Source organism: Xylocopa sonorina, chromosome 17 (assembly GCF_050948175.1).
Source record: "Xylocopa sonorina isolate GNS202 chromosome 17, iyXylSono1_principal, whole genome shotgun sequence".
NCBI classification, from domain to species: domain Eukaryota; kingdom Metazoa; phylum Arthropoda; class Insecta; order Hymenoptera; family Apidae; genus Xylocopa; species Xylocopa sonorina.
In genome coordinates this window covers 1217365-1242039 of record NC_135209.1, presented here as the reverse complement: position 1 = coordinate 1242039, position 24675 = coordinate 1217365, and the positions used below count along the sequence as shown (strand labels likewise).

Sequence of the window (24675 nt, the reverse complement as noted above, 5' to 3'; positions counted from 1 at the left end):
TGCCGAATTTCGGCCGTGGAATTCTCACGCGTTGCACGTCGCTCAGCCAGGATTCCATGGTTCCTCTTCGTCTGTCTTCTCCTTCCCACGTTTTTATAGGGTCTTACGTATTGGCGGTTTCTCTGAAACAGATCCAAAACGACTTATGCTGACTAAGGTCTACCACGCTAATTGTTCTAGTAGAGTTTTTCTAATCGCTGTCCAACCTTTGACTGCACGTTCAGTGAGTACAGTATTGGCAGTTTATGTTCGATCTTTTGTAAGTCGAATTCAGGGTTTCACAAATCGAATTCATACTTCTGCAAATTAAACTCACCCTTTTGGAAATGAGGTGTTTTTATTTAAATGTTTTATTTAATAAAACAGTAAATATATTATCTACGTGGTGAGAAGTAAAAAATGATATTCAAAATGGTACAGATATGTATTTTAAAGTAATTGAGAAATTAATGAAAATACAAAGCTACAAAGACACAGTATTGGCAGTTTATGTTCAACCCTTTGTAAGTCGATTTCAGAGTTTTGCAAATCGAATTCATACTTCTGCAAATTAAACTCATTCTTTTGGGAATGAGATGTTTCTATTTAAATGTTTTATTTAATAAAACAGCAAATATATTATCTACGTGGTGAGAAGTAAAAAATGTTATTAGAAATGGTACAGATATGTATTTTAAAGTAATTGAGAAATTAATGAAAATACAAAGCTACAAAGACACAGTATTGGCAGTTTAAATTCACGCTTTTGCAAATCCAATTCATCGTTTCGTAAATCAAATTCATCATTTTGCAAACCAAATTCATTCTGTGGCAAATTAAACTCATCCTTTAGCAAATCAAATTGACCATTTTGCAAATGGAGTATTTCTACTTGCACATTTTATTTAACAAAATAGCAAATGCAAAGGTAATCAGAAATAAATATTTTATTCAAAAAGGTACAAATATGTATTTAATAATAATTAACAAATTAATTAAAACACAAAAATGCAAAGATAGCTCGCTGAATTATAATAATTAGATAAATTAGCGTTTAATGGTTCTCCTGCGGCAGCTGCTGTTGACTTGACATACATATTTGTATAATAATTACAACAATTTGTCGTTGTAACAGTAGTAGCTGAGTTGTTAATTATATCTAATAAATCTTCGTGATTTGAAGTTTCAGTTACCATATTTCTCGCACAAAATTTTATTTTGAAAAATACTTGTCCAATGGAATTCAACATCTGTGAGTATGGTAGGAGAAACAGTAGAGTGTCTTGTCTGACCTATATGGTCACGCATTTCCAGAATCTTATAGGAAAAAAAGAAAAAAAAAGTTCTTCTGAATTATTTATAATAATCCAATAACCATATCATCAAGAAAACATACATGTGGTGTTCTTTTAAATAAATGTTTAATAACAAGCACTTGTTTTGCAAAAGGGTGAATTCGATTTGGAAAAGGATGAATTCGATTTTCAGAAAGATAAATTTGATTTGCAAAAGGGTGAATTTAAAGTGTCAATACTGTAGTTCAAGAACATTACGCGAGCAAACGGTTTTTAACCCTTTTAGACCAGATTCTTTTTTTTTAATGTCTCGTATTTGATGCATCACCAATAACATCATGCGTCTCGAATAAAACCAAATAGATGGAGATATTATACTACTTTTTATAAAAAATATTGCTGCGAATAAGACGTTCCTCGACCATTCAAAATAAAGTACCAATAACTGTTCAGAACATTTTAATCAGGTATTAATACACAGCTATTGTAACAATTAGTAAGATGTCTGCTTCCTGACAGTTCTCAGTATCATCTGATAAGTTGATAAATCATGAGCAATAACTGTATCCTCGCCATGCTTCTACATACTCGGTGTTCACAACAATATGCTCAGAGCTAGGACATACATATAGTTATAGTCAGAACTTTAATATTCCAAGTTAGATATTGAAGCTCTAAGCCAGCTTATATTATAATATGCGTCAGGTTTGAAAGTGTTAAAGTATTCAACTCCCATTTTCTTCATGAATAGTGTGGCCAATGGTATAGACTGTCTTTTATGAACTGCTCAGACAATTAATAATTAATATTCTCTACATTATTTTTAATCTGTGCATATCGCTTATCTCCTAATCTTCGTCTTGAAGACAATATGTTGGATTGTAAGTTGAAGAGAGTCAAAAGAATCAAATGCAAACGTTTTAAATTTCAAAAAAAAGTTTGTAGTCTTGCGTGAAATGCTGAATTCTGAATTATGAATACGAAAACTGCTCTGATTTTTTGGGTTTGGTATTTCAGGAATTTGTAAGAAGGAATTTGTAGAGTTTCATAGTTTGGAGGAAGCAGCTAAGAGTCAAGCATGAGACATAGATTAGAAGTGACAAAAAGGATGAGTAATATTTAGGGTTTACGACTCTTCGAGGTCTTGAGGAATTGATTTTACAAAAAATAGCCATGACAGCTATAGCTCATAAAATAGTGGGTCATCGCATGCAACAAATATACGAAACGTTGGATATCTTTAAAACAGTCCAATTACGTTGTCCAGTCGGAAAACGGACTTAAAACGGACGTTTCTAAAGCTTCTCGCGTTAGTCTGGAATGAATCGATGCTTGGCGTGAAAGTGTGACGGTTAAATAAGAATTCGAAACGTAACAAGAGAAGTGATGCAGGTGCGTTTAGAGAAACTAGCGAACAATTTAAACAGTCGCGCATAGTGGCTATCTAATTTCAATCATTAACGGGATCTTAGCGGAGAGGAAGGCTAGAGATGTTCAACGTCTACGTTGGCTGATTTTTATCACGAGCCAGACCTGCGTTTCCACGAGCCGTTTTCTGAAACGCGCGTTAATGGCATTGAATCACTCGAGTGAAAGTACAAACAACCGCAACCGTGTCTCCGCCGCTAATTCTATGTCCTCTGATACCGTATTCCTATCTTGACGTAGCAATTACACGAAGACACCGAACTTATTGCCGCCAAGGTGTACACGTTCGAAAGTCTCGTCGAAAGTTTAGTATCGTGCAGCCAGCGTGCGCGTTTCGCGTTTCCAAGTGCAATCTTAATATTTCTACCGCTGTTTCTCGATTATCCGGTTCTGGCGTCGAGTAGAATGAATTTCACGGGCTCGTTACGTTTAATTACCATTAAATACAGCGCTGTTCGAACAACCATCGCGTTTGCGTTGTCAAATGCTCGAAGTTCGGTTTGAACGTGAATTTTAAAGGGCGATGCCCTTTCGGTGCCGTGTGAAAACGGTTGGTGGCACTTCCGTCGCGATGGTGCCCAACGTGGCCGCGGCAAAAAGCAAACGGGAACGTCTTGGTCATCGCCAGTCGAGGGCAATGGGTCACGCGGGCTACGTGACAAAGAAGAGAAGAATGTCACTGGGCCACGCCGGCTGGACGTTCCATCGGCGAATGATCTGAATCGTAAATCGAAAAGATCAATCGCCCTCTGCCGCTGTTCGACGCCAAGCGAACGTCTTCGCGACGATCGCAATTGGACGATCTCTAACGCGATACGTTCTCCAGTTCCACCCAGGTTACTTCTCCGTTTCTCGCTCCTCTAAAAACTTGAAGAGCGTCTCGCGGAACGTGAAATTCATTAAGAAAATGGGACGCGGAGGCAGAAATTAGGAGCAGAACAAAGAAATCAAATAAAAGAAGAGGAGAAAGAAGCGAAAAATAAAAGGAATCAAGACACAGTGGAAATAAAAGTGGCAGAGAAGAATAAAAAATATGCAAGACGCGGTGAACTAATATAGAGTTTTGACAAAATAGAGAAAAACTTGAGAAGATAATTATCGAGAAATACATTAAAAAAATTATTTTAATTAATCAAGTATAAAATAAAGCAATATTAAAACTGAATTTATCTACATATGCTATCTAATAAAAACGCAGATCTTCGAATTATTTCCACAGTCTTGATTTACCTTTACACACTGTAGAAACCCGAAAAAGAAGAAGGCCAAGCCTGATTAATCGCTGGCGAAAGATCGAGGCTCAAACGAATAAGCGAGTGGTACTCGGGTTCGCGGAACGGGTCGATCCACCCGGATTTTACGATCTTGTTTACGTCCGGTCGTTCGAGGACCTGCAGCGCCGAGATGAGGGAGCCGCGTGTACCGTCGATTCGCGATCGTCGATAGCATCGAAGAAAACTCAGTGTTTCGAGGCCCTTTCGCGGAAAGTAACGCCTCTGATGTAATATTCCCCCGAGGAATGTCGAGTCGATCGTAAAGGTGGACGCTGTTGGAAGGAACGAGGGACTCGAGAAATGACGTGACGACGAAACGGTAACGCTAACGTTACAGAACCACGTATTCACGGTGTTCCGTGACATCGACGAATCTCGTAGAATTGTATCAGGCGCTGAGAATCGCGCATCGTATCAGATTTCTTGTATTTTCTATTTACGTTAACGAAGCACTGCGAAATCGTGGCGTTGTATCTCGCTTCTCAGCCCATCATTTCTCTACGTAGACGATGATAAGAGTACGAGACGTGTTACTTGACGAAATGAATGATCGAGAGAAAGGAACATGGAATTATGCTTGATTAAATTTAATTGTGATATTATTTTTCGATTATTTAATATTCGAGACAGAAGCGAAGAGCAGCATAAGCAGTATGAGATATAAAAATATAAACGCGTGGCGAGGCTTCGTGCACTTAGAAAGGGGTGGAAGAGAACGGTGCTTCTGGATGGAACTTGGGGTGAACGAAATTGAACGAGGCAAGCTTCGATTCGAAGTTTACGGTGGCAGTTTCGTTAAACGGTGAAAGGAGCATTTCAAGGGACGATAGGAAACGATCAAACCGGTTAAAAATATGGATTCCCATACCCCGATGCTTGGATACCGTATAGAATAAACAGTTAGACGTTGTCGAGGGGGGAAACCTTGCTGAACCGGCCAGAAACGTTATTTGCCATGGTGCATACCACTTTTCGATTGTCCAGCGTCGCGATTCGTGAATACGTTCTCTTCTTTTATGAAACTGCCAGCAGAATTTTATAAATGAAAACAGGAGCGAACGAGCGTGCAGTTTTTTTGAAAATTTCAAACATTTTACAGTTGCAAGTAGTCAACCCTCTTATAACGCGATCAATTCGTACCGTGTTATATGAAAATCGCCCAAGAAGAATCTTAAACGTAATTAAAATATACATGAGTTTGATTCATTGTGCATTAGTTGAAAATTGCATTCTCAGAGCAGCAAGTTATTTTTTAAAATGGTATAAGTCTATTTTTTTCTTAAATTAAGATAATTCAGGGTTTGCGTTTAAGTCGATTTAAAAATATTGGTAAATGTTCATTTTTAACATTATACAGTTGTTAAATTTTATTATGCAATAATAATTAATAAAAGTGTTAAAGAGGAAAACGATTTTTTTAGCACTTTTAATAATAACAAGTTATAAACGATCAAAACGAGAGCAAATTTCAATTCATATTTTTGTAGGACATGGCTTTTCTGAAATGGATTTTTTTAATATAAAAAATAATAATTAATATTAGTATATGTAAGCACACGAATAATCGAATTTATTAAGAATTAATTTCAGTTATGTTATTAACAAGCGTAAAAAGTAAATTGCTTCGTTAAGATAACTAAAAATAATGAATTTATATTTATATTTTAAACTTATTTCTCCTTTGCATTTAACGTAGTAAAATATTCATGGTAAATTGAAGTATGCAAGGCAGTAAATTCATCATATTACCATATTTCTATCTTGTTATAGATCTTGAAGCTTTATACAGGGCAACATAGTAATATTGCTAAAATTTTTAGACCAACATTTTTCAAATAAAGTATAGGTTTTGTAGAAAATTTTGTGTGGCAATTTATAGTTATTTTCTTATTTGACATTGTCTCTTCTAGAGATTTGGTGGAGACAAAATCTTCTCGTTTCATTGCATTTTTTTCTTTTTGCGGCCATTTTTGTATTACTAATGGACTTATTCCATTTTCAAAAATAACATTTGTACGTTAACATTTAACAGCTAAAATTTTTTTGATTAATTAATGGAGACATCGTACACCATTAACTCATTTTTTCAAAAATGAACTTATGCCAGTGAAGGATAATGAAATTACTTTTATCTGTCGGTTGATCAATAATTTAGATTTCAAATGTTATATGTTCATATGGAATATACTACAACAGGATTTCTTAAACTTTGTGATGTGGGGGACACCATAATATATATGAAAATTCTTGTGCAATCTCATCAGCATTGCAGACAAATATTTGTTTGCAGTTTTAGACCATTAACTTTAATGTTTCATTTTAAGACAATGTGAACACTCTAAATAAATAACACTCTAAATAAATAAATAACAAACTTAAAAAATATAGTCTTTGGTGACCCCTTCTGCAGGTCCCGCGACCCCAATTAAGGTCACGACTTACAGTTTAACACTAAGTTTACAAAGAGGTCATTTTGACCTCTCTAAGAAAACTTTTAGTTAATTTTCTTCAAGAAGAAAGTTATTGCCGCATTTTCTAAGAATATTTTAAGTAACCTTTACTTACATTCATAAGATATTTAATCGCAAATCTAATCTCTAATCTAATTAAAATATTCTCATAAAATATGGCAATAATTTTCTTGAAGGAAATTAATGAAAAGTTTTCTCAGAGGTGTTAAAATAACTCCTTGGTAAAACTAGTGTCAAGAAACTCTGGTCTAGAATGCAAGAAGCAAGTGCAAACGAACGAATTTTTTGCGTCAATTTTTTAAAACGACGAGTCAGTTCATCCATCATCCGTCTTCAGAATAGCATCTCAATTCAATATCTTCAATATTTTCTAGTCGCCTTTAATTAATAAACATCCTACACCATTTTCAAAAGAAACGAGTCGTATATAAAATTAGGAAGACTGTCGCAATTCTAGCTCTACGTTATATGGAAATCGTGTTATAAGAATACAACGTTATAGAAGGGTTGACTGTAATATATATTGTAATACGCCTGTTATTTATTAGTCGTGCGACATTCGTTTTCATTTATGCGATGACGGTATCGATAACCAGTTTTTTATTCACCAATGTTTCGCATTTCGCAACACGCAGTAAAATTTGCCGAATCAGAAACACGTTTTAATTCAGGATACGAATCGACGCGCGAAAGAGTCGAATGGCGAGAGAAGAAATTTCTCGATCGACGTTTGACGCGTGGAACGTGCCGTTTATGAAGGCGAAGTGAACAGTTGTAAATCATTACGAACGCTTTCCACACAAATCCGCCTTTTTTTCTGTCTTCTATCGCGCGCGTTGCACCGGTTGCACAATAATAAAACATCGACGCTGAAAGTAAAAGTCTCGCGAACACCTCTTGCAGACTTTCTTGTCGCTTTCGAACACCCGCGACGTACGACATTCGCAAACATCGTTATTCTTTAATCATCCCCTCGCAACGGAACTCTTAGCCGCTTGCAGTCTGGTCAGCCGTGGAAGAACCATTGAACCGATGCAAAGGAATTCGAGAAAAAGTGTAGGAAACTTTTCAAACACCACCGTTGAAGTGTAGCTGAATAAACAAACACGCGTTTCTTAACGAAACGCTTTTTAATCGGATTCTACGGTTCGCGAATAACAGTCGACCAATTTCTTGTGAAAATAGATTTAGGTGGCGCTAATACTAATACAGTTTCATGTTTAAGAAATTTCTTGATACAGTGGAACCTGGCTTAAGAACACCTCTCGTAACGAGTTCAGTAGACTTCTGTGTAACGCGAAGAAAAAATTAAGGCGATTAAATCCATTGGAGATATCTCGTAGCTTGCGTTACGAGTTTAGATTGATTGCAATTGGTCATGGAATAAGTTTATAGCCGTTTGAGTTAGAAATTAACTGGCTATAACTGTAACTTAATGTTATTAGATTTTGTGAGATTGCATGTTTCCTGTAAAATAAAATCTTGACACCCAGGGCAAGATTGCCAGGGCTTTAAATTCGCTTGACAGTGAATGGGTTAACTAAATGACGCAAAATTATATAATGCGTAGCATAAATTTAATATTTCCACATAGTTTCCGATTTTTTGTTTAGAAAAGCAACTATACACGCTTATTTGTTGCTTATATACGAACAATGAAGTTGACAGTTTTATTTATTTCAGCACGCATGGCTGGAAAGTACACTTTTCTTCTAAAAATATTCTTGTAACGTCTACAATACTTTTTTTTACAATGAAATCATTTGTATTCTGTTTTGAATTTCCTTTATTAAAAGAAACTTTTTTTGAAACAAGTTAATTACGTATAATGCTAATAGTCTGTTCAACATAAAATATTTCAGACACGCATAGCTGAAACATATATCTTTCTTCTATAGATATTATTATTACGTATAAAATACTTTTGTTTATAATTTATGGCTGTATTTTGTGTATGGTTTATGATATTATGGCTGAAACATATATCTTTCTTCTATAGATATTATTGTTACGTATAAAATACTTTTGTTTATAATGAAATCACCTGTATTTTATTTTGACTTCTCTTTATTAAAAGAAACTTTGTTTGAAACAAGTTACTTACCTAACAGTCTATTCACAATGAAATAATATTTCAAACTGAATCAAAATCTCATTAACAATATACGATAACCATTATAATTTAGAAAACTGTGAAGAACTTGCATAAATTGATCCCATATAACGCGATTTCGTATTACGTGGAACGTATCCCACGCGGTATAAGAGAGTCTACTGTATTTCACATAACGTGCAAAATAAATTGCTAAAAAATAGTTTTCTTAAATGCGCGACATTTCGCATAACGAGTGACGCGAAAGGAAGACGTCTCTTCTTCAACTCACTCAACTTTCTAATAAAAAAGAATCTGGTATGTGTCAATAACTAATAAACTACACAACTAAATCGAAATCGCATTCCAGGTTTGTTCGATCGAATAAGAACAGATAAGAATGATTTCGTTCCTTAACAATTTGCACCAAGTAATATTCTTTCAATAAAAAATTGGGAATAATTTTTGACACAGAACGTATTATCGTATTTTACATTAATTTATATGAGAAAAATTGTTTCGCTTAACAAGTAAGATTCTGAAACAAATTATGCTCGTTATGCAAGGTTCCACTGTAGTTCGACTGACAAGTTACAACACACAAGAAATCGAACGCATTTAGGTATCTCTAATCAATACGTAAACAGCAAACGACATAAAAAGGTGTAGAAATACCTCAAACCACCATTCGACCTGAACCAGCAGTCTGAAATTATAGCGTGCACAGTGGAAGAGCGTGAAAACGTGTTAAAAGCATAGAGTACGAGGAATTCCGTCGCAAGCAGTACCATTCTTGTTTGCTCGTCCATTCCCTGGACTTTGCACAGGAGGTGGAATGTCAAGAAATCGGTGGGCGTCGACAGGAAGCTCGTTTTAATCGCGTCAAAGACGATCACCGTTATCTACGCGTTTCGTTATTGTTTTAGCGAGCAAGTGCAATCGCGAGCCGACCGATTTCGCAACGATTCGCGGCCGAGTGCCCCGCGTTTTTGTTGCCCCGTGATTTTCGCGCTCGCGTTACCTTGAGCCGCGAGATATCGAACGGAATCGTGGAAACGATCGTGGAACCGATCGATGTGGCAACGATAGAGCTGTACTTCTCGACTGTGCGCGCGTTCCACTCGATACTTTAATCGACAAACGCATTTCTTCCCAAATAAACTTACAAATTCACGTGCGTGTGATTAAAATACACTTTCAAACTATAATTAAAATAAAAAGATGCGGAGACGTCAGAAGAATGCGCAGAGGCATGCGAAAATTGAGAAAGTCTTTTAACCCCTCGCAACCCAAGGGGCTATCCCCAATCGCCATTTTGGTACCGCTTTCGAAAAGTTTCCAGCGGTAAGTGTTAAAGGTTACGCGCGGAATTTTGAAAGAAGTTTTCGAGGCGCGACGCGAAAAAGTAAAAGCGCGTCGTTACAATTGTCGAGGGTTTCGTAATCGCGCGCAGCTTAACGTTAGTGAAAGCTTCGTAAGAGAACGAACGGAGTGATCGAATCGTTTTGTTTTTATAAACTTCACCAACGATCTCTGGACGTACGTCTAGTTTCTCAATATCACTTTGAATACCGCGTCATTCACACTTGGCTGACGCATAAGTTTCCATAAGTATCCTTTGTTACTTATTCAGGTTCCATTGAACGAAGACAATAAAGTCTCAGTTTTCTGCTGCATCGAGTACACGCGATGTACATGGTGGGTCGCAATTCATGGTGCAGATTGTTAGGAAGACATATAAAACGCAACAATGGAATAATATTTCCCCATGCAAAAAGCTTTAATTTTTCAAAAGAATGACCGCGACAACTATCGCAGAGGAGAATTGTACCGGTCATTCACAAAACTGTGACTAGAATGAACTTCGTCGCACCGTTTTGCCTGACCGATAACATCGACTGGGCGATTAAACGTTTTCATCGTTGACACGACATAACAAACTAGCGTCGAGAGGAGAGAAAAATCGCAAGCAAACCAGTTGACGCACGTGCACCTGCACGCGCATAATGCACGCACCTGGAACGATCGCGAGGCTTAATGATTTCTCCGCGACTGCGTCGAGATTTCATCAGGCAGCACGCGGTTTCTTAATCGAAATGCCGCGGCAGTCGAATCGCGTTCTTTGCTTTTTCTTTTCCGAGACGGTGGAAGGTGCGAAAGAAGCCACTGATAGGCTTCAGGAAAATCATTAGATGATACCTCTTTGATAGGATACCCGGTCCATTCCGTTTTGTAAATAACGTAACACACAATATGTGTAATAACTGAAGGTTTGCGTAGAAAATATTTATTGACTTCATTGTTCAACGTTTCAATACTTTCTGTCGGTATTTAAATGTAAATGGTCAGTGTCATACTTTAAAATCAAACATTATATTTGTATTTTTGTTATTATGTGTTAAGTGTCGGAAATAAAAAATAATCTAGCCATAATTGCATTTTATATATAAAAAATAAAATTATATGTATTTGTTTTACGTGTAAAGACGTTTTTAAGTGTAATTTTTTTTTACTTATAATGAGTCTATGATAGAATGGATTTAATATGTTTTTTTGCATTATATTGATTGTTTATTAATTTTATAATAACCGTAATGATACCACAACCCACAATTAATTCTATACTGACTGTTCTATTTATGTGCTGACTGTTTAATACTTTTATACTAACCTTTTTGGTAACAAAATGCTGACTAAAACTAGATTTAAATACCGACCATTTAATTCGTTGCCATATTTATTCAGCATCAACAGAGAAAGAATGGACAATATAAAACGCGTTATACGTGTGGAGACACGAATACATTTTACGAAGCTGTAATCTATATATGCCATGTAAAAGAAAAAATATTCGTACTGTGTATTAAATGTTTACGATGGCTGTATACATTTCGATGCGTGCCAGCTTTTCATCAGAGTAATTCCATAATCTAATAATTGCCATAGAAATCTCTCGCCACGACTTAGGCGGACTTAAGAAATCCACGAAACCGACGGTTTCTTTCCGTCTTAGAAACGGACAGTTAGTCGCAGTTTCCACATCCTCGCGAAAGAGTATAATGAGGCTAGCAAATCGATGAAACGCTTTTTCCCTCTGCTGCTCCGCTGTTCACCAATTAAGATCGACAGCGGGAGGAAAAATCTCTGTCGAAAGTAGTCGGGAGTGCGATTTTTGCTGCGCAAAAGCGAGCGACGTTGGTTCTAATGGAAGCGATTCGATTCAGTGGGAGCACGCGGTGGTTTCCGTTAGCCACGCTAATCAAGCGTCCACCGAACGATCGTCGACGTGTTCGAAACTGTTACGAAATCGATAGCTGCAGATGTGCGAGCGAGCCAGCCAGCCAGATCGATGACTGTAACAGCCACGCGCGTTATCGCGCTGATTAACGGAGTGTAAACGAAGCCGCAGGGAAATTTGTAGAATTTTCACGCGGCAATCGACGATCGAGGAAAAAAGTTCATTCGACTCGCAGCGGTTTCTCCTTAACGTCTGACGCTTAATTAATGCCAATCGACGTCGAGATCTTACTTCGTTGGAGATTAAAAGAAGATCTTTTTACCTAGGAAAGTTAAAGATTACTTATCTGAGCGTCGAGCGAACCTCGAGTATCAAGAGGCTGCAATAAACACAGAATTTACTGGGAACGACGCTTTCGTACACTCTGTTCTGGCCTTCTTAGCTTAGTTGCCCCAACTGTATACCACTTTTGAACTTCCACGAAAGATAAAGTAGAACTAGTAAAACTGGTTGGGACAGTTAAATTAGATCGCCCCTAGAACTCCATACAACGCACATGGGACGCTAACTTTCCTCCTTGGAGGGACGTGAAAAACACGTAGAGCTACAAACGTCTCGAGACGATAAGACAAAAGAAAAAAACTAACAAACTATCCATGATAATTCAGCTAAGGGCAACGGTGTTATCCTCGCTAACATTCTGGAACCACTGACCAACATCTCCCAGAGCGCTCTTCGACTCTGAACCCCGAAATCTCGAACTCACCTGAAGAACACCCGCCCGATCGCTCCAGTCAGCTTCGATTCCTCTTCCTATCGCGGACGAGACCCCCGAAAACGAGGACGCTCGCGGCAGAACCCGCGAGTTCGAGCGTGAACGAGTCGGACTCGCGATCGCGATCGATCGATCGAAGGTGAGGTAGCAGGAAGCGTACACGCGTCTCGACGGCGTTGCCTCGACTGATTCAAGAACCGAGCGTGAAGTGACGGTACGCCAGGTCTGGGTTTACGTTTACCCGATCGTCCACCGATGAACGAGGAGGAGGAGCGGAGGAGGAGGAGATTTTCGAGCGGCACGGGACAGAAACAGGAGGTGGAAAGAGTCGGCACGGTCGGACAGGTAACAGGTGAGAGGCAGGGGTGAGGCAGGAGGTGGAAGAATGGGTTTTACAACGTTGCCAGGTTGTCTGGCCGTCGTCGGATACGGGTTACGTGTACGACGACCGAGTGGAAGCGTCGATCTCGTCGGAGGAAGCGCGAGGAGGACGATGGGACTGGAGCGGCGACGGACAAAGGGGATGACGAGCTGCATCGACCGCCACCCGGCATCCTCGCGGCGTTTAAAGAACGTTTCATAAACTCCTCGAACCTTTTCGCGTGCTTCTCTATTTTCTTCGCCTCCGGTTGTTTCGCGAGAGATGTTTATCCGGTAAGAAGTCGGGCGAGGGGACAGCCAGAGACTTAGGATTTCCTTCCGATGGTGTTTGCTCGCTAATTGAGGAGAGGAGTCTTGACGGTGGACCGACTCTGTCCTAATTAGCGGATTTTTATTAGGAGACGAGAGGCTCGAATGGCTCTCCGTGTACCTCCGAGTGCCAATTAAGGAGGCAGCTCCGCGAGGGGACTAGGCTCTGGAGAATCGTCGGTATGGTCAGGACAATGTTGGACTTCTGGTTACTCTACTCGATACTCCCTGTGTTAATTAACGTTATTAATTCTAGGCTATTTCGAACATTTTTTCGCGAGTACTGCTACTTTGTCATATTCGAATGGAACGATATTCTTCCGTAAGAAACATGAAATGTTTCTCGTTATATGTTTCTTCCTTCAAATAACTTGTTCTTTAAAATTACGATTTTCACGGGATGATTTTGCATTCGATGTTTAAAGAACACAGCAGCCAATTAATTATTCGAAATAAGTTTCCTTCGAATAGACTATCGCGATCGATCGATCGGGATTATTCGGATTCGATGAGCTAACAAAACGATGGTGCCTCTTTCTCGACGAAGACAATCCTTCCTGGGAAAGTTCCCGACTGGATCTTAAATCGGATATTCCGCTAATTGGTCTGGCTGCTGGTTTTTCCCCTCGCCAATCGCTCGTTAATCGCGTATTCGGATGAAAATTACTTTAGGGATTAGACTCAACGAGGAAGGAAGAGATCGAATAACAAACCGACGAAAGGAAAATCATAAAGTAGTGGATCGATTTCGTGAACAAATAACCAATCAAGAAAATAACTAGTCGATACTGGAATTATAATAATTTGAAGGACTCTCATGATTTACGTCCGCAATTCGAGTATCCTTCTCACATTCTCTACTCGCATCTATTAAAACAAAAAAATAGTTGAACAAACTGAAGCACAGAAATGAAGCAACAAGAAAGAAACAAAAGAGACTGAAAATTCCAAAGAAGAACAAAAAGGAAGATGAAGAGGAGCAAGAAGGCGAAGAAGGGGGAAAAGAAAAGGTGATCGCATCGTGGCGTTTATGACTTAAGTAGCAAAGAATTTATTACGCCGTCGGTTCGCGATCGCTAACAATCGCGAGCGAACGGAAGAAGGCGAGAAAAAGCGGCGAGGCTCCGATCTCGCTGCCATAAAGAAAATTGGAGCGAGTCTCGTTTCTTGATCGATTTCTCGCGCGACGGACCACGCGGTTATCTCTCATCTTCGAACCGGTTCGGTACTTTTATCCCTCGCGACTGCCTTTTATGCGCTGCTACGACCTTCCGACGGCTCTGTACGCGCGTATGCAAAATCACGATTAATAAGGAGCCGCGAGCACCCGTGGGTCAGCGTCCACGTTCCCCTCGAAACGAGCGAAAGAGACGCGGGACGCGAGGAAGGAACTGGCTCGTGGCGATCGCTGCTCGAGCTAAAACGGGCCGGAGAATCGATTTAATTGCGAAATCGGTCTCCTTTGTACTCTGATTATGCTTTGGTCACAGAATTCGTCTCGAACGGTAGGCGAATCGAGGAGGTTAATGGCCGAGAGGGAAATGCGAATTTAAACGATCGGTTGCGTTTTGAGCGGGCTATTCTTTTCTGATGGATGCTAATTTGTGGGTAAACGCTGAGTGGTCGAGGCGAAGGATAAGAAGAGGGGAAGGAAGGTTTCTAATGGACTGCGCGATGCGTTAATGTTGTAATACTTGTTTCATTCGTGTTAATGTACATTGCTGCGAGTAATTATAGACACGACAGTATTTTTGCAGTTTTTGTAAGGTTAAGTGGATAATTATTTAAATAAAAACTATTGCTTAATGTGCAGCAGTTTAAAGACGGACTAAAAAGTATAAAACAATTTTTCCTGGCTCCATGTAGAGATTCTAGAAAATTTGTGTTTACGAATTTTTAATAGCTATGAAAATACTTGTGAGATTTAAAACGACAAACTTTTCTCACCGCGGAATACTTTTTAAATTCGAAAATTTTTAGGAACATTAGAATAAATGATAGTTTTTAGTTATAATAAATGATAATATAAATATACTAGATATCTAGATATTTCAATTTTTATGTTATATCTATAAGAAAAACATTTTTCCATTTTTAATAATATAGCAGACAGTGTTCCATTGTTCTCTACATTGTTTTCAGAATTTTTGTTGTGGAACACTTAGTGATTATTTGCGATGTACTACATAATTGATGAATGAGCAGTTCACCTTAATCACTAACAATTTTATTACACGCGCTTCACGTTTTTCGTTCTAAATCTTCCAAGTATTTTCATAGCTATTAAAAATTTACAATCACAAATTTTGAGAACTGTCTTATGGGGTTAGGAATCTATGAAATTAGGGAAAATTATTTTATGCTTTCTAGTCGGTCTTAACAACGTGTTTCACTAAAAAAATTTTGTATTCTAATAATTATTTTCTACTTTTTAGTATTACGTGTATGAAATTTCTCAATCGATTTTTAAAAATCGATAATAAATATTCACAGCGTAGTAAGGCTCGTTTACAGATATACCAAGTGATCGTCAGTTGTTTCCACGAAAACACAGGAGAGAAAACGCAGAAAGATTATTTCAATCTATAATTATTCGCAGCAATGTGTATACGTAATCGATGATCGTAATTGTAGGAATGGAATACGTTGCGAATCGAATAATCGCAAACCTTAATGTCAAGGGTTGTGGACACTGTCCACGTGCTGTTACGTACTACCGTAATTTATTTCTGCAACGTCAAAGCAGACGTCAAACGTTCCCCTTCGATCGGTATATTCGATTCTTCTCAAATAATCATGAAATGTAAAGTGCTCAGTTTCTAAGCGAGGTCGACATCGATTTTAAATCGACACCTAGTTCCTCGCGGAAAATTTCACGACCAACTGGAGGTGTACGAGGCGTGTAATGGATCCGCAAAAAGAGGATTTCCACGAAGATATCGTTCCAGTCTGAAAGACGCGGTGTATCGTTCGTAGCGACAACCGGACTCGTAATCCAACAACCGCGGTTACCCACTAACCTTAACCGAGTCCGCGAAACGGCCGATAATAATGGCGGGCGGATAATAGGTCAGCGTCAGTGAAAGTTTTCGACGCGTCGTTTGTTCCGTTATGTACCAGGAAGACGAAGCAGGCCGAAAAGCAGCTCGTCCACCGATGACCGACGCCCATCGTCCAACGATTCCACGATCTGGGTCGATCATCGAGCGGATCTAGCCGAATTTCGATCCCAGATCCTCTTTCTTCTGGAAACGGTGCTTCGTTTTACGGTTCTGATCGTTTAAAATTTTACTATTTAAAAATTCGTTTCATAGAGTCGACCTGAATTCAATTTATATCCTGTGGACTAGTTTTTAGTGTCTGATACGTTGGAATTAGAACAGCTTAGGTATTTGAAAAATTATTATAAATTATTATTTAGTTATTTTGTAGATTGCTTTTAGAGGTTTCATTTTATTTTTATTATTTTAGATAATGATTGACTGATTGACGATGATACAATTGACGTTCGAGTATTTTGAAATATATAAAAAATATATAGAGTAAAAATGATATATCGTGGGATATTAACGCACTATCGGCGGGTAACAGCGTGAATTGAAAATTAATGAAATATGAAAACGTGCATCCTTTAGAAAACAATATAATATTTCAAAAGTACGAATTAAGTTTTCAAAGAAATACAATTTTTAATTTAGTTTTCTATTACTTCATTTATTGTATAACATGGAGCAAGAAATAATTATTGATTTTTTTAAGTTTTAATAATGTTTAGAAACATTTTATTATCCAATTTTCTATATAATTAATTATATCATAGTAATTTTATTTACTATGATACTTTTGGAAACACTCGAACAGTTAAACTTTCCTTTTTATTACTTGCAAACAATTTTGCAAAGCAAAATATTCATTAAATATGATAAAACAAGCATTGACAAATACGTTACCAACATTAACTGCCCACAATGTGTGTTAAGTATGAGATACAAGACGTGAACAATTTAATTAAATTCCCAACCACAACAAATATACACATAAATTTGATTTTCTTATTGAAAGGAGACTTCGACCGATCTTAAAACGTCCACAGATAAATGGTCATATAGAATGGTCATATCATACGGTCCATATAGAATGATATCAAACAATTTTTCAACCCAGATAATTCTCAGTTACTCTCTTTCTACGTCCTCGAATCAGATCGAACCTCAACTTTCCTTGTCCCGTGACAATCTTTCATCGAGCGCGGTCCTCCGTTTTCCTACCGTTACAAAATCCACAGAGACTTCAACCAACGCTAAAACGCTCGTCTATTTGCCCCTCTCGTTCCCAGACTATCACCGCGCTGTGGTCACTCCGTTAGGTCGCAGCAGTTAAAGCCGTTCCAACAGCACGGCTAGCAATGTATACCACGAATTACTTAGCACGATTCCACGCGTCCCGACGCGTCCCGTTAGGCCAGCGATCGGTTCGACGACGCGTCGTTTAAACGACGCTCGTGACGGTCCACGTTCTCCTTTTAAATTCCGATTTATCGCCGATCGATTGTCGCTGGTTCGCAATTGACATTCCGCGAAACGCGTTGGTTTCTCGTTGATTCTTTCCAACTCGAAAATGGTTAAATGGTTATTGATTTTTCAAAGTTTTAAGAGTTCGTCTGGCAAGAGAAAAGTTTAATGATGTTTAGGAATATTTTATTATCCAGTTTTTTATATAGTAATTTCATTTACTCTTTCGAAACACTGAAACAGTCAACAGTTTCCTGATTCCTGGGTGTTAGTGCCAATCGAACGAAACTGCGAAACGTACCGGGAACAATCGGAATTCCTCTGCGACTCGATGCTTCTTTCGTGTTTTTGCGTTCGTGGGAATTATTATCCGTGGAATTGCGTATGCGGTGAGAGAGTCGTGCACAGGATGCTTGGTAATAATCGTTAGACCACAGAAATGAAGAATAAGAATATCGATTGAAAAGAGACATTTACATTTTTTTAATGCTACGGGTTATCAAAGGATGTTACGTGTCATTTGTTGCCATTTATAACAATAACAGGTGACAGCAAGATTATGTTTCATAATATAATCCACACAGCTTCTAATAAAAATATATGGGATTTTCTTGCAAGAAAAAGCCACATATATGAAGGATAATGAAATTATCTTTATTAAAACCTAATCAATAATTAGGGTTTCAAATGTTATATATGTGGAATATTCTAGAATGCGAGCAAGAGGGAATATGCTGAATAAATAAATTTTTCGCGTGATTATTTTAAAACGACCAGTCAGTTGTTTATCATCTGTCTTTAGAGTAATATCTCAGTTGTAAAGAACTATCCAACAATTTATAAAATCTTGTAGTTGTTCATAATTAATAAATATCCTACATATATAATGTATAAGTCGAAAACAAAGTTCAGAGTCGAAGCATATGTTTCTTGCCTCCTGTTACTTCACTTCGAGGGTTAAGTGTTCCGTGGTGTGGTCTGCACGGGTTGTGATTCGTCTACGTTGGTCGCCACACTTCAATCGAACGCGAAATGAAAGATCGTCACAAACGAACCAATAAAAATTCAGAAGAACAGATCAAAGTCAGCTTCATAAATGGGTTCTGAACCCCTCATTGACACATTACGATAATTGCAATATTATAAGCGGATAACTGCTGTAATTATCTGATAACATAAATCGATATTGAAAGGAGTCTCGACCGTGCATAGACCTAACTTCGTAAGAGGTTAACCGCATCTATCACGCGTAAACTCTTCGCGTCGTTATGGCGCACAATTTCGATTGGAAACTAAGGAGAGCTGACGACAAAGAGTGGCGGATCTAAAAGTACCGTCACGGACAAAATCAGAAAACGAAGAAATGGGATAGGACAGAGCAATTTTTCCCCCGACATCACTGTTCATCGTTCGCCTTCGATTAGAAGCGTAACATTTCCAGAAAATCTCCTGGGCAACCCTACGTTTTTATTCTAATCGATCCCTCCGTAACTTCTAGGTACACAGATGAACGTTTAGTAATCCACATTTTTGCTCTACGAAACAAACAGAGAGAAAGGGAATTGAAGAGAAAAAAAATGATAAACACAACGCCCGATTCGTGAGATCGAAAGGCGTTCACGATTCAACCGGGAAACCTTGGAATCGCCCATGACTGCGATCCCGTCGATTTCCCTGTAATCTCGCGATTATCGCGGCTCCGCGTGGAACTGGAATTTTCTGTCGCGTCCCATCGCGGCTTCAGCCGATGAGAAAGGCCTCTCGCGCGGTGCAGACGCGATAATGATGATTGCCGCCCGTGTCATGCTCGTCGAGGGACCGCGGGGGCCATTTTTCTCGCCGCCGTGAAATCGTACACCGCTGCGACCGATTACGACGTATAAATCAATCGTTCTCACACCGCGGATCAATAGCGGTTAACGGAACCGCGGAATCGTCGTTGTTTTGTGAACAACCTATGGTACAAGCGAACATAGGTATCAATTATAGTATGGATACTATAAATCAGGGGTTCTCGAACTGGATGCCGCGAGCGTACGCCAAGGGCGTCGTGGCAATGATACTTTCTTTCTTAAAATTAACTAAACTTTTCATAAATATAAGGAATACGATGAAGAATTGATCCAAACAGTTTAATCATCGTATTAACCTATTTACTATCAGGCGAATTTAAAGTGTATTGCCCTGGATGCTGATATTTTCTCTGAAGCTTGTACTTATTCCGTGGCAAAGTATGAGATATCTGGTAATTGGCAATGAATGGGTTAAAGGCAACTGACCATTAAAGGGTCCTTTTGAAAAACTGATTTCGCCCTCAATGAATTTTGTTCAAACTTTACATATTTGTAACGACTCTGTGTGTGAGTCGTTAATTGCTAGCGTGATCTTTTTACAGGCCTTGAAACAATGGAGAGGGAGGAGTTTAAAGCACGCATTTAGTGAACTTTTTTCGGAGCCTATAATATTTGACTAAAAAAAAATATCAAGTTGAATTTTGCGACGAAAATCACAAAAAATTCAAGCTTTCCAATGATGTATCGCTTTTTATTTTCTTTAAATTCATAAGTCTGTTTTTACGCATATTCTATTCTACCAGTGCCGAAATAGAGTGAGAACAGTTGTTTGTTGTACAAATATTATTATTAACAACGGTATTGTGTATGAAATTTGGTCGATATAGTGAATTCTTAACACCAGAGCTTTTTAAATGCAGATTTTTCTCATTTAAAACCAACTTCGGAAGACACAGACGAAAAGAAAGTATCATAGCACACGAAGAAAGAGTATTTACTGTTCAGGATATTCGGTGCATTCAAAAGTATTCTCAACAATGTATTTTGTTTAATATAGTAATGATTAAACTATTATATATTTAAAAAAGTATTTATTTTGTTCGAGCATTGCGGCTACAGCTCGCGCATCGAAATGAATCTTATGTTATAACTCGGAAACGAAAAGTTTCAGCAAGATGTGGCTTATATCATTTAAAGAGCACAAAATGAATTTGTTATACTGGGTTTTTTCTTAAACTTTGAGGGTACTTTTTTGAGTATAAATTGGGAAAAATTGGGTCAAAAGTTATAACCTCCAAAAGACTTCGCTAAATGTGTACTTTGAACCCCTCCCCCTCCGTTATTTCTGGAGATACTGACTCTGATGACTCACACATAAATCTACAAATATGCAAAGTTTAAATAAAATCTATTGGGAGCGCAAAAATACGATTTTTTAATAGTCTTTTGCACTGTTTTTTCTTCTTTTTCAAAGTATTCAACTGCTTTGACGATAACTGTGCTAAACAAGGGTGCCATAGCGAAAATGTTTGAGAACCACTGCTATAAATTATGGGAGCTACAATATATTACGAGCAGTGAGACAGTATCTTATTTGGAAATAAGAAACAGGTTATTTTGTCCACAATGAAGGTTTTTTTTTATTTTGAACTAATTTTGTGTTTAAGAACAGAAAAAAACAATATCACTTCGATCTCTATTAGTTTTTGTTTCCTTGTAGAGACTGATTGAAAAACAAAATTGTCTGTCTCCTGTAGGAAAGATTAATGTATTTCGAAAAACTTTTAGAAAGTATCCTTCGTATATAGCGTTTTAGAATACATAGAAATTTTTGGTAAAGTTAATATAGATTAGTCAACTATAATATTAGTTGTTTAATATTGAAATTGTATAGACTTTAGAACATCCTAGATTAGATTTAACGTTAAAATCCCAAATTACCATATTATAACAAACTAAGTGGATACGCTTTGATTCTGTCTTGCAAACAGAAAAACCATTCTGGTAGTTTTCTAACTAGGGGCAATTCTTTCTGCTGTCGCTATTACCTCTTGTACGTTTACTATTTATACTATCATTCATAGCGATTAAACAATCCAATTAACGTCACTCAACGAACAATATAAATCACAATTGAATCAAACTGTCGAAATAAATTCCACTGAATTCCACCCAAGACAGAATCAAAGCTCGAAATCGATCAGCCCGCACTCTCTGAAACGCAAACTGAACTCAAACAACCAACACTACGAACAACTCTCGCGAGCACTAGCACCGAATTTAACCTCTCCAAAAATCAAGACACTCGACTCGTATACCTACGATGAAACGTACCCACGAGAAAACAAACTCGTCCGACCTCACCCTCGGCAAAAAAGACTCGGGACAAACGACATCGAACAAGGGGAGGGGGGTATCGAAGTTCGAGGATCGAGAGAGAGAGAGAGGGAGAAAGAGAGAGAGCCGCGTTGACGGCGCGAACCAAACCCCCTACCCCGAAATAATGATGTAACGCTGTTGTTGCGTACCGGACGGTGTGTGTGTGAACACGGGGCTAACAGGAGGCTTTCGATCTTTTTCTCCCGGCGCGTCCGCGACTCAGGAGAGCGACGGTGGTTGCGATGGTAGCGACGCAGAGATGATCGGTAATGGGAGACGCGGAGGCGGAACGGAAAGGGATGAGGACGAAGGAAGGGAGGAGAGAAGCTCAGAGGGTGGAGGTGGTGGAGGTTTCGGTGGTTGGAGGTCCCACTTGCTCGGTGGGCTGACGCAACGTGTCAAATCCTGGTACTGGGGCGCCAGGCCCCTCGTAAGTTTTCTATCGAACGAACCACAAACACGCAAACGTCTACCACGCACACAGATGCTCCTGTTTTGTTTCGTTCTTACGTCCTTCGAGCGGCGCCACCGCTGCAGTAACAACGACGAGCCGTTTTTAGCCGATCCGTGAAAGTATTTTGTCCTGTCACGGGTGAAGTAACAGTTCGAGGGATATTTGCGATTTCTTTTCGTCGTCCCGTGGCTCTGCCTTCAATGTTCGACGCGATTCACTCTCCGTGATACGAAAAGAACTGAGAATATTAATGGAACTGTAGATTTGAGCGTGAAAATCGAGCGCCTTGGCACTAAAATTTTAGAGACATCTTAAAACTGAAGTTAATTACTTTTTTCTGTGTATGCAAGATTTATCTCTGTTGCCACGCGTTACCAAGTATTTTCTATGTTTTTCTTCGATCTGAACGGAAACAATCGACAACGAATAGCAACAGAAAGTTGCTCGTTGTTACTCCAGCGGAGACGCAGCTTTTCTACTCTATTTTTTTTTTATTCCTCGTGTCTTTCTTTTTCTATTATTTTCATTGTTGATATCGTTTCTTATTTATTTTCCGTCTGGCGTCACTCACGAGGCATTACAACGTTCAGACGCCTCGGAATCGCCTCGAATGATCGCTTGACCGTGGAAGTTCTCGAGTAGTTTCCTTGAAGCTTAAACGGGGCCGACTGTCTTAACGGGACTCGAGTGTTTTAAAAGCCTGGGAGGCGTTAAAATCTTCGCGGTAATGCAAATTTGTCAATTTCCATTCCGCTTCCTGAAATTTTTAGGCTTTTAAGGCTCTTACGGTCTTTCACGCGAGCCAAAGCGGTCGCAGCCTTCAAGGTTCTATTCGCGGACGTCCCTGCGACTTGTTCCTGGCAAATGCCGAGGCGTCGTACGATTTATACAGGGTGTATCGTAAAAGTTACTTGACAAACTTTGAGTATGAAGTTTCTGCTTACTGAATTTATACGTTTACCTCGAATGTTCGTAACGAAATTATTTATGTTGTTTGTAGTGTGATGTAATATCATTGTTCCGATTTTTAACTTTAATATTAACCAGTGTGCAATTTTTATCACGAGTTCTGTCTTTTTCGAATCGATGGAACAAGATGTTAAAATATCTACTAATTCAGAGGGTTAATTGTAAAGATGAACGATAGTAGCGCTTTGTTTGAAATGTATTTTATAAAATTTGACGTCAGATACTAATCAGAGTTACATTTGAAAGAGTATTTTAGCAACTTTTACCCTTTGATGCGCTAAATTTATGCTCGAACGTTTGCCAAGCTTTTTGGATACATCCTGTTTCTAAATCTCGTGAAGGAAATAATTAACTACCCATCACAGCGTTGTAAAACAATGAGAATTACTATTATCTTCTATAAAATGAACAAATCAGAAATTTCTCGAATTTCGGATCAGTAATTTGGGACCCGGTGAATGAAAGGAGGACAATTTATTCATCTCTTTAGATCGGTAGATAAAATAGTCGTAAATTTTAGTTGGCATAATATTTAGAATATTTAGTACATCAGAGAGAAAATAGCGATAAAAAGTAGTGACAATAGCTAGACAAACAAGACGCTACTTAGCCGGTATAACTGTTTCTAATGAAAATTCCAGTTCTCGACAGATAGAACGGAAAATTCTCAACACTTTGATATTTTCTATGTTTATACATTCACGTTAGCGAAGCGAAACGGTTTTCAATGCATCGAGACGCGTACGCGAAGAATTCCATATTATAAATTCAAAGGAACGTACGAAAGGCATTCAGAAATAGGATAAAAGATACCTAAATTTCGATTGGATGCTTTCATATTTCTAATTCACAAGATCACAGTGTGAATTGCGTTTCCTCTGTAGCACCAAAGTACGTGATGGGTAAATAAATAAAATTATTAGTTCGATATTTAACGAGAGTTCAAATCCCTTCTTAATTTTACCTGTTCAATTTCGGGACGGTCGTGAACCGATCGTCCCATTTCGCATGAAGTTCTCCTTAATTAGACCCACATCTTTCTTTCTGTTCCACGTACATGTATTTACATACATCTCTCTCTCTATATATTTATCTATCTGTCTCTTACTTCTTTCTCTGTCTCTGTTTCACCACGATCAATTTCCTTTTCTGCTCTTTAGAGTTAGCGAATTTAGTCGAAATAGCGTTAGGTGTGTACGTGTTTTTTCTTAGATGTCTTGCACATGCTACTTTCGATTTTCTCCTTAACTATACATACATATATATATCAACATATATTACACAAATATATGTAAATATATATATCTATATATTGAACGCACGACTA

The 24675-nt window shown here is 38.3% G+C and overlaps 2 protein-coding genes across 9 annotated transcripts in view; one reads left to right on the top strand and one right to left on the bottom strand.

Moving 5' to 3' along the window:
* The window catches only part of Med27 (mediator complex subunit 27), a 419500-nt gene that overhangs the window by 293129 nt on the left and 101696 nt on the right, over positions 1–24675 (bottom strand). The window lies entirely within an intron of this gene.
* Dysc (whirlin protein dyschronic) overlaps positions 1–24675 on the top strand; it is a 132161-nt gene that overhangs the window by 103364 nt on the left and 4122 nt on the right. For 5 of the 8 annotated variants that reach the window (XM_076908086.1, XM_076908085.1, XM_076908088.1 and 2 more), the window contains one exon: positions 22149–22355. The exons of the other annotated variants lie outside the window; for them this stretch is intronic. In XM_076908086.1, coding sequence (XP_076764201.1) covers positions 22149–22355 — 207 coding nt within the window. The remainder of the gene's footprint in view (positions 1–22148; positions 22356–24675) is intronic. 8 annotated transcript variants of the gene reach the window in all.